The sequence below is a fragment of the Neophocaena asiaeorientalis genome, unplaced genomic scaffold (genome assembly GCF_003031525.2).
Source record: "Neophocaena asiaeorientalis asiaeorientalis breed wild unplaced genomic scaffold, Neophocaena_asiaeorientalis_V1.1 scaffold357, whole genome shotgun sequence".
NCBI classification, from domain to species: Eukaryota; Metazoa; Chordata; class Mammalia; order Artiodactyla; family Phocoenidae; genus Neophocaena; species Neophocaena asiaeorientalis.
This window is the reverse complement of record NW_020173270.1, coordinates 4,261,782-4,272,396: the sequence shown is the minus strand read 5'-3', so window position 1 is coordinate 4,272,396 and position 10,615 is coordinate 4,261,782. Positions and strand designations below refer to the sequence as shown.

Genomic DNA, 10,615 nt, shown 5'->3' with positions numbered 1-10,615 from the left:
CTGGCTTCTGCCTATCTTCAGCCTTCCCACTCTTTCCCTCCTCTTGGAAGGCTAATTGCAGCCCATTTCATTCTAAACCCCTCCAGTCTTATTCGAAAATTCGTTGCATGCGTTAGGACCCTGCAGGCATTAAAGGACTCACTGCCCTAACTCAAGGCCAAGCCAGCAGTTCTGTCCTGGTCCTGAAGGAGGTGCTGAGAGGCATCAGGGGTGGCCCATCAGAGAGACCCCCGCACCAGGCCAGGTGGGGTGGCCACAGGGCTCTGATTTCCAAGAATATTAGGGCACAAACTCAACATTGATTTTCCACACCCAGGAGTTTTTTGGGACCCCATATTCCTTTGGCATATATGAAACTTTGCGGGGATTCATTCATTCAACCAGTATTTGTTTGTATCAACTTGGTGCAAAGTTCAAGGAAAACCCATAGCAGTGAAGACCAGTCCAGTCTCTGCTCTGGTCTGGAGAGGGACATATAAATGGTACATTCCTTTTTTTTTTTTTTTTTTAATGGTGCATTTCTTTTGTTGTTGTTGTTTATTTATTTATTTATGGCTGCTTTGGGTCTTCATTGCTGTGCACGGGATTTCTCTAGTTGCAGCGAGCGGGTGTTACTCTTCGTTGTGGTGCGCGGGCTTCTCATTGCAGTGGCTTCTCTTGTTGCGGAGCATGGGCTCTAGGCACATGGGCTCCATAGTTGTGGCTCATGGGCTCTAGAGCGCAGGCTCAGTAGTTGTGGTGCACGGGCTTATTTGCTCTGTGGCATGTGGGATCTTCCCGGACCAGGGCTCGAACCCAGGTGTCCTACATTGGCAGGCAGATTCTTAACCACTGCGCCACCAGGGAAGCCCTAACGGTACATTTCTGATAGGGATAAGATAGGAGGTTAGGCAAGGGGGTGAGGTAAGGGGAGTCAGGATGCCAACTCTTTCAGGCTTCTTGGTTAGAAAAGGTCTTGGGGACATGTCCTCTACCCAATGATACTGCTTGTTGGAAGAGGCAACAGGTCACGTCTTTCAAAATTCTAAAGGTACACAGAGAGGAGTGAATGTGGAAAAGTTGGAACCCTCGTTCATGGCTGGTGGGAATGTAAAATGGGGTGGCCGCTGTAGAAAAGAGTCTGGCCGCTCCTCGAAAGGTAAAACATAGAGTTACCATCTTTCCCAGTTCCACTCCTAGGTGTCTACCCATGAGAAATGAAAACTCGCGTCCATGTAAAAACTTGCACACATATGTTAGTAGCAGCATGGTTCCTAATAGCCAAAATGTGGAAACAATCCAAGGTCCATCAAGAGGTGAGGGGAGGGACGTCCAGACCAGGCAAATCCACAGAGACAGAGAATGGATTTAGTGGTGGCTGGGGGAGGGGACGGAGAGGTTTGGGGGTGACAGCTAAGGGATGCAAGACTTCTTTGGGGGATAATAAAAGTGTTCTAAAACTGACTGTGGTGAGGGCTGTACAACTGTGTGAATGCACTAAAGGCCATTGATTTGGACATTTTATTTTATTTTTATTTATTTATTTTTTATTTGGCCGCACCGCTTAGCACATGGGATCATAGTTCCCCCATGAGGGATCAAACACACGCCCCTTGTGTTGGAAGCATGGAACCTTAACCACTGGACCGCCAGGGAAGTCCTGATTTGGACATTTTAAAGGGGTGAATTATAAGGTATGTGAGTTGTATATCAATAAAGATGTTAAAAAAAAAAGTGGAAGGGGAAAAATTTTGCCCCTCCCCTGCTCCCTCCCAGGAGGCAGTGTCTGTTGCTGGTTTCTCTGGTCTCTGGAAAGAGACGTCTGTTACACCTGCAAGGAAGTTCTGTGCAGTTTTTGTTTTTACCACCAACGGCTAGACACGCTGTTCTGAACTTTGCTTTACTCATTCAACCCAGTAACTTGGAGGTGCTGAGAGGGAGAGCTACCTCACTCTCTGTCTCTGTGTCTTGGTCTCTCTTTCTCTCTTTGCTGTATCTGTAGAGTTGACCTTTGTGTACTGCTACTTTAATTGACTTAGCAACAAACATTTAAGCTGTTGCCAGTTTCTGGCCACCACAAACAGTGCAGTGAGAGGTCATGTCACACACGTGAAACGATAGCGATGGGAGAATTTTCTAGAAGGGAAGTGGATGGGGCAAAGTGCGTGTTCATTTTAATATGGATATTGCCTTCTGTGGGGGTTGTGGCGGTTCATTGGGGCATCAGCAATGCTGGTGATTGAAGACCTGGCTTCCAAGCAAAGATCTGAAGGATGAGGGGGAGGGATAGGAAGATTCTGTCACAGGGCTCCAGGCAGAGGACACAGCCTGTGCAAAGGCCCTGGGGCAGCACCATGCCTGGCGTGTTGGAGGAACAGCAAGGAGGCCAGTGTGTCGGGAGCAGAGTGAGTGAGGGGGAGAGAGGGAGGAGGGGAGGGCAGGGAGGGGACGGGGCAGGTGGTGCAGGGTCTTGGGGGCCGCAGGGAGGCCTTGAGCTTTTACCCCGTGGAAGGTGGGAGCCCTGGAAGGCTGAGCAGGGTCATCACCTGAATCCTTTCAGCTGCTATGAGAAGGACAGATTATAGGAGTCAAGACTCCGTGTCTACTTGGACCAGAGCAGTAGCTTCTGCCCTGGTCCACCAGCTCCTGTCCTCACCCTACCCCCTACAATCTGATTAAAACAGTACTGAGTGGCTGAAGAAAACATCATATTTCTGTACTCTCAAAACATATCTGTAGGGACTTCCCTGGTGATGCAGTGGTTAAGAATCTGCCTGCCAGTGCACGGGGCACGGGTTTGAGCCCTGGTCCGGGAAGATGCCACATGCCACGGAGCAACTAAGCCCGTGTGCCACAACTACCGAGCCTGCGCTCTAGAGCCCGCGCACCACAGCTATGGTGCCCGCGCGCCACACTACTGAAGCACGCGTGCCTCAAGTCCGTGGTCCGCAACAAGAGAAGCCACCACAATAAGAAGCCCGCACACCGCACTGAAGAGTAGCCCCCCGCTCGCCGCAACTAGAGAAAGCCCGTGTGCAGCAACAAAGACCCAGTGTAGCCATAAATAAATAAATAATAAAACATATCTGCAATAACTCCCTTTGCTGCTATAATAATGATTTGAGCTCTTCCCATTTACTAGGCATCCCCTATGTGTACGCATCGTGCTGGGTGCTTTGTGATCCCCACAATCGAGGAAAGATTAGTAGTAGTAATACTCCCATTGTACAGATCAGGACAATCGAGGGTCTGGGAGGTGCTGTTAATTGCCCAAGGCCATCGGCTAGTGAAGGATCTGGCGGCAGAGATCTCAAGCTAGGTGTGGTCCCATACCAGCGTTTTGCCCCAATTCCTGCCTTGTGCCCCCTGAACCCTAGATTAACTCTTGAGGGAAGAGCCAGAGAAGGGCCAGAGCCCGCTCTGGGTCACACAGGGAGCAGGTGGCCAAGCGGGCCTTGAGCTCAGGTCTGCTTCATCTGATCCACCCCTCCAAGCATCTACCCCCCTGAAGTAGGCCGGGCTAGAGATGATCCCTGTTACACAGGTAAGACTACCCGGGACTTCCCTGGCAGTCCAGTGGTTAAGACTCCATGCTTCCAATGCAGGGGGGCGCACGTCTGATCCCTGGTCAGGGAATTAAGATCCCACATGCCATGTGGTACAGCCAAAAAAAAAAAAAAAAAAAAAGGCTACCTGTGGCAGCAGCAGCAGTGACAAGATTTATGGGGCCTTAATATTCTGGGGCTCTCTCCTACCACCACTGCCGGCCACTGTGCAAGGTCCAGAATTTGCATGAAGTCCACTCACTGCTCCTTCTGAGATCTAGGGGACAGGCACCATCTCTGTGCCCATTTGACAGATGAGGAAATGCAGGCACAGAGAGGCCACATCACTTGCAGAGGGTCACACAGCAGGTAGGTGGAGATGCTAGGATTTTTAACTTGGATGTTGAAAACTAAAATGCCAGCCCTCTCAGCCACAACACTCTGATGACAAATGGGTCCCCAGGGAGGTGAAGTGACTTTGGCCAATGTAAGTCCACCCTCCCTTACTTCCACCTCTGCACCTGGCCTCCAGAAGCTGTCCAAAAACTTCCTCCGCTCAGGTGACTGATGCCACAAGGCCCTTCCTTCCCCCTGAATGGAGGGCATCCCCTTTCCGTGCTTCTTGGTGGGGGGTACCACCTCCATTATCAGTTCCTGGAGAGTCACCGAGCACCCAGGACCCTCAGTCAGGGGTCACAGAGGGGCCTCTGCTCACTCTTTTTTTTTTTTTTAATAACATTTATTTATTTACTTATTTTTGGCTGCGTTTGGTCTTCGTTGCTGCACGCGGACTTTCTCTAGTTGGGGCGAGTGGGGGCTGCTCTTCATCATGGTGCACGGGTTTCTCATTGCGGTGGTTTCTCTTTGTTGCGGACCATGGGCTCTAGGCTCAAGGGCTTTAGTAGTTGTGGCATGCGGGCTAGTAGTTGTGGCTCGTGGGCTCGGTAGTTGTGGTGCACGGGCTTAGCTGCTCCGCGGTATGTGGGATTTTCCCGGAGCAGGGCTCAAACCTGTGTCCCCTGCATTGGCAGGCGGATTCTTAACCACTGCACCACCAGGGAAGTCCCTCTGCTCACTCTTGATTCTCGAATGTCAAGGACATTCAGGGCCCATGTCATTCTCTGTGGGGGGCACTGCGGGGTGTGGAGCGTCATCCCTGGCCCACACTCTCTTGATCCCACTCATCACCCCTCCCCAGTTGAGACAAACAAAAATGTTCCCAGACATCTCACAGTGTCCCCCGCAGGGGCAGAATCACCCCAGTTGAGAGCCGCTGGTTTAGTTCCTGCCCTGGTTTCTGATTCCTCGTTTGCGAAATCACTGGGCTGGAGGAGCGGCCAACACCTTCCCTTCTTCCGGGTCACGGCCTCCCCTGTCTCCTGGCTGCCCACCTCCCCCTCCTCCGGGGAGCTTTGAGGACATGCCCTACCCCTGCTCCTTCTGCATCACTACCTGCAATGGGTTTTCTGCGTGGAAATCCGAAGAAGTCCCTTGAACCAACAAGTACCTTCTCTTCTTGGCTAGAATGTGCTCCCGACCCATGCAGGAGGCCTGCACGAAGTAAAAGACGTGGCCACTTTTGCTGGTGAAGGTAGAAGGGAGCCTGGCAGGTAAGTTGAAATGGAAGTCAAAGGTGCGGCTGCCTGCACTTAACCAATTATCTGAAAGCAAAACACACCGATGCCATCAGAAGGTTCTAGAATCTTTTCTTCCCTCTTTTCTTTCTTTTTTTTTTTTTTTTTTTTTTTTTTTTTTTTTCTTTCTTTATTGTTTTGGCAGGGAGCTTGTTTTGGACCTGGCCTGTTTGTCCTTGAGCTAGGCTTAGCTCTGTGATTTTTAGGGATAGAAAAAGCCTAGGCCCATAAATATTAGGTCTCAGCTGGGCTGGAGACCGATGCCCTGGGTAGGTGATGCGACTGGGGTGGTCACCCAAAACCACTGACCAGGACTTGCTCACCCCTGCTCTGGGCCTGGGAAACTGGAGGTCTGGCTGCAGGATTCGATCGCATATTTATTCAACAAACACACCTTGGGTCCCAAGGCAGGCAAATCTCCCTGCCCTGGCAGAGCTTGGCCTTCAGTGCACAGCATACAGTAGGTGCTTAATATTTGTTGATTGACTGAGTGCTGATGGAAGACCGGGGAGGGACTCACACTGCCCCCCATCTCTGTGACCTCCCTGTTTTATTTTTTTTTGCACTTCTCCAAAACCCCCTTATTAGAGCGTTTTCCCTACCTGATGGCAACCCCAGCAACGCCAGGGACCCTGTCTGTTTTCTTCGCTGTTGTATCCCCAGCATCTGCCATGGCTGTTGTGCACAGTAGGTGCTTAATACATGTTTGTGAAGTAAATGAGTGAACCTATCGCAGGCTTGGGGCTGATGCTTCTGAGGGGAAAGGATGCTTCCCTTGGAAATGGAGAAGGGTGATAGCTGATAATGTGGGTGGTGAGGGGTGGGGGAGTGTTTTGGTTGAAAAAACGAACACCTAACAAGCATTACTGTATACCCCTCCCCCCCACCCCACTATTCTGAGCCCTCCCCTCGACATGCCATTAAATCATTAAGTCCTCAAGGCAGTCTTAGGAGGCAGGACTTTTTCCTATTCCCATCCTCCAGGTGGGTTAACCGGGACACCGAGAGGCGGCCTAATTGCTGAGTATGAAGGCCCAGCAGGTTGCCGTTCCTCCCTTGGATATCTGGGCAGGTCCCCCTCCCATCACTAGATCTGAGCTTGGTAGTCACCTCTTTGGAGAGACCTTCCCAGGCTACCCTATCTAAAATTAAAAAAAAAAAATCTACAATTGAACTTTGTTCAGTCAAGCATTGGCCAAGTGTTCTGCTTGACTGTGGACTACCCGGAAACACCCCCATGGACACATTTTGGAAAGGACATATAGTTTCCTGGTAGCTTAGGCTTCCTGATGTCTGTCCAGACTTTAGATTTGAACCTGGCAGAGTTGGGGACTAGTCAGTCCTTCCCACGGAGAGCTTTCCTAGCCTTCTCCCTCCTGTCTCTTTCCCTGTGACCACGGGACCAGGCCTCTGCCGAGCTCTGATATCCCTGGGGGTTTGTTGATTGACTAACAGATGTGTTTACCTTCCAGACCCCGGTTCCTATTCTGGCTAAGGTTGGCGGCCGGCCTTGTCCTTACCCTCCACTGGGAATGTCTTTGTCTTGTGCACATAGTTAGCCTTGTTGTTGCAAATAACATCTCGGCTATAATCGCGGGATGCCCCAATTTCTTCATTCCACTCCACATAACCTCTTCCCACGAGCTCCACCTTCACGATGGGGTCCACCAGGGTGCTGTTCAGAGTTAGAACCACCTGCCCTTTTATGCTGGAGCCGGCCAGGTAGACCGCATCCTTGGGCAGCACTAATTCAATGGACTTCACCACAGACATAGGGGGTTGGGGTGACGGAGAAACATCCTCTCCCCTCCCCCATGTCACTGAGATCCCCGGTTCCTTGGCCACAGTGACATCATCTGTCTGTGACATCATCCAGCCAGGGTTCCAGGAAGGGTTTCCCAATGGCCAGGATGAGAGGCAAGGCTGTTGGGAGTGGGCGGCTGCTTGGGAATCCCAAAGTCCTCACTGGTTGGTGAAATGGTAGCCTGACCTCTTTTTCCTAGGAAATAACGAACAAGAAAACCACAAGATCCCAACATTGCTGGTGACTAGGGAACAACTGTCATCCTGCCAGAGGTCTAGGGGCCTGGGTGGGAAGAATTCTTCCAGACCCGGTGGTGAGGCAGGCATTGTGAGCTCTATTTACAGATGGAGAGGCACAGGGCATGAGTCCAGGGGTATTTTCTGCCCCATCCGATGGCCCCCAAATGTGGGTGTGTGCACCCCTTTCTCAGGGTTCACAGATTGATGCTGGGTCCTACACAGATAATCGTTTTCACCTTTTGTCTGTTTGTTTGTTTTGGCCACACCATGAAGCTTGTGGGCTCTTAGCTCCCAGAGCAGGGATTGAACCCGTGCCCTCAGCAGTGAAATCTCGGAGTCTTAACCACTGGACTGCCAGGGAATTCCCAGTCATTTCCACCTTAATAGCTCTATATTTATATCAGTGTGTGTTAGAAGGAAAATGATAGCCATGGCCAGGACATGGAATCTGCTGTGTCTTGAAGATGCTCAGAGCACGGTGGGCTCCATGTGAACGCGGATACCACCACGAAGCATTCTCTCTCTGCACAGCTGACACTTGTCTTTATGCCAGCGTCTCCTCCATTGGTTGGGAAGTCCCTCTAGGGCAGGAATTTGTTTGCCAAACCCAGAGCCTGGTTCAGGCAAGGGAGGACAATTAAAGTTTGTTGAATGACTTAATGACTGTCGAGAGCATATTGTTCTGCAAAAGGGAAACTGGGGCCCTTGGCACCCTAGCAGTTATTCGTGGTGCCCAATTCGTGCGTGGGCCGGTGCCTAAGCAGGGGGAGGGTCTGAAGCAGAAGAGGCTCTACAAAGTATCTGTTCTCCAGGCTCTGGCAGGCCTCATTTACTCTTTGTCATATCTTGCTTTATTGGATGTGATGTCTTTTGCGGACATCTATGTCTTGTCTTCCTATCTAGTTACTAAGCTTCTTTTGGAGATGCTTGGCATAGTCTCTTGCTCATAGTTAATTAACCCAAGCAACCCCTCTGACTTTCTCGAAATGACTAGAGAAATGGGGCCCTGCATCCCCACCACTCCAGGTCTTTTCTTCAGGGAAAGCCAGACACCTCTTTCTGTGTCACTTAACCTCATCCAAGGAGCCTGGGCTGTGCCCTGCACCAAATGTACATGAAGAATATATGGTCTATTTCTTCTTTTGGCCACGAGTTTTAGCAACAGCCGGCACAAATGGATGCTATGCTCTCGCCAGGAGCAGGCTGGGTTCCTGGGGCAGCTGTTGTCAATGTGGAAGATTTCATCTGCCTCACAAGCTCTGGGAGGCCTGCCTACCTGTTCTGTGACGTGGTCTCCACGTGGCTGATGGCTGAGCACCCAGAAATGCAATCAGTTGCATTGAGGAAGTCCTGAAGGTGGAGAAAATTAACAGGAGCACCTGGACTTCGTGTATTGGAGTGTATTAGTTTCCTCTGGCTGCTATAACAAATGTCCACAAAGTCCGTGCTTTAAAACAACACAAATTAATTCTCTTACAGTTCTGGAGGTCAGAAGTCTGAAGTGGAGCTAAAATCAAGGTGTTGGCAGGATTACATTCTAGGGTTCTAGGAGGGAACCTGTCCCTTGCCTTTTCCAGCTTCTAGAGGCTTCTCACATTCCTTGCCTTTAAGTTTCATCACTCCATCCTCTCTTTCCATCGTTATGTCTCTGACTCGACCCTCCCACCCTTTTTCATTTATTAGGACCCTTGTGATGACATTGGGCCAGTACAGATAATCTAGGTTAATCTCCCCATCTGACGATGTTTAATTTAATCCCCTCTGCAAAGTCCCTTTTGCCATGGAAGTTTCTACATTCACAGACTCCAGGGATTAAGATGTGGACATCTTTGGGGGGCCATTAATCTGTCTACCGCCAGGGGAAACAAAAGCAGAAGTACCCGCGCCAAGACAGAAGGAACTCTACATGTGGCGAGAGAAGCCTTGTAAAAACATAAATTGGAGCTCATCGCTTTTCTGCTCACAGCCCTCCCATGCTACACACTGCTCTCAGGAGAAAGACCAAAGTCCTCCTGGTGGCCTGCGAGGTCTTATAGACACCCCTCTGACCTCCTCAGCTCCTGCCGGCCCTCCCCTTTGCTGTGTCTGCTCTGCTCTCCGTCCATCGCTAAGCCTTTTCCGGCCTCTGAGTTTGCTCTTCCCGCCTTGACCCATCTGTCCTTGGTTTCTCATCTCAGATCTCAGCTCAAATGTCATCTGCTCAGAGAGGCCCACCTCTCCACCTTAACCAGAGTACCCTCTCTCCCCACCCCCCATACGGCCGCTGGTCACTCTCCAGCTCTTGTTCTGTCTTCATTGCATGTGCGGTATCTGAAATGATTTGCTTTATTTATTCATTTCTTGCTGGTCTCCCCAGATAAGAGTGTAACGTCCCGGGAGACCACCAACAGGGTCGACCTTGCCCACTCTTACGCTCCCAGCTCTGAGCACCCTGTTCAGGCACTTTGTAGGTGTCTAGCATGGGTCACTGTATGCCCGCCAAGACTGGCCAGAGCAGAGCAGGCAGGGCGGAGGGGGGAGGGCAGCTCTGCCCGCCTGGACAGCCTGGAGAAGGCGGGAAAACGAGGCGGGAAAAACCAGCAAACAAGCCCTGGGGGTGGGTAGGGTGGGGAGCGCTGGCGAGCCCTGACGCTAGGAAATCATGCTGTGGCGATGAGGCCCGTCATCGGGTGCAGGCGGTCTCCTGGGGGGGGTCCCCTCAAATTCTCCGGCAGAATTTAGACATTGATTCCCACCTTCCTGCCCTACTGGTCAGTGCATGCCTGGGGAGAGGGGCTGAAGCAACGGACTTAGGAGGTCGGGGGTCTCTACGCTGGGGGCCTCTGCCCCCGGGGGGATCCCTAGGGCTTCTTGACTTTGCAAAACTTTCCGGGACTCTCGGCCAGCACGGGCGCACGCGTCCCCCGCGCCAGGGCTGCCCTACACGCGGTCTCGGGCTCTGCCCCCAGCCCTGCCGGCCCTTAGGAGTCGCCCCTGGCAGCCCGGGCTCGGGCAGGGGCGAGCGGAACATCCCTGGCGCCCCGCGGGGGTCGTGCCGGCTGGGTGGGGGAGGGCCCGGCGAGCCGCGGGGGAGGATGTCAGGCTCCGCGCCTGCGCGCGGGGTGCCCCGCGATTCAATTGTCGCGCCCGAGCCCGATTTCGCGCGCCCTTAGTTCCCCGGGCGCGTCTGGGCCAATGGGGAGCGAGCAGGGCGGGGCGGCCGGCCGCGGCAGAGCCAATGATCGAGGCGGCTCAAGTGAAGGGGGCGGGACTTGGCGCGCGGGCCCCTCGGCAGGTCCTGGCGGTGGGGGTGGGCGTGGGCTCGCCGGCTTGGCCCGCGCGGGCGGGCGGCAGAACAAGAGGGGCTCCGGGGCCGTGCGTCGGGGTCCGGGAGACGCAGGCTGGAGCTCGGGACAGCCGTGGGGCTGAGGTGAG

The 10,615-nt window shown here is 52.5% G+C and overlaps 2 protein-coding genes across 2 annotated transcripts in view; one reads left to right on the top strand and one right to left on the bottom strand.

Annotated features, from left to right (window-relative positions):
• Positions 1-6,941, bottom strand: part of ARRDC5 (arrestin domain containing 5) — an 11,501-nt gene extending 4,560 nt beyond the window's left edge. Inside the window, exons 1-2 of the mRNA XM_024746032.1 lie at positions 6,679-6,941; positions 4,977-5,185 (exon numbers count right to left, since the gene is read on the bottom strand). Coding sequence (XP_024601800.1) covers positions 4,977-5,185; positions 6,679-6,931 — 462 coding nt within the window. The 5' untranslated portion in view covers positions 6,932-6,941. The remainder of the gene's footprint in view (positions 1-4,976; positions 5,186-6,678) is intronic.
• A 3,534-nt stretch (positions 6,942-10,475) lies between these two features.
• The window catches only part of UHRF1 (ubiquitin like with PHD and ring finger domains 1), a 31,128-nt gene continuing 30,988 nt past the window's right edge, over positions 10,476-10,615 (top strand). Inside the window, exon 1 of the mRNA XM_024745681.1 lies at positions 10,476-10,610. The gene's annotated coding sequence lies outside the window, so the exon portion shown is untranslated. The remainder of the gene's footprint in view (positions 10,611-10,615) is intronic.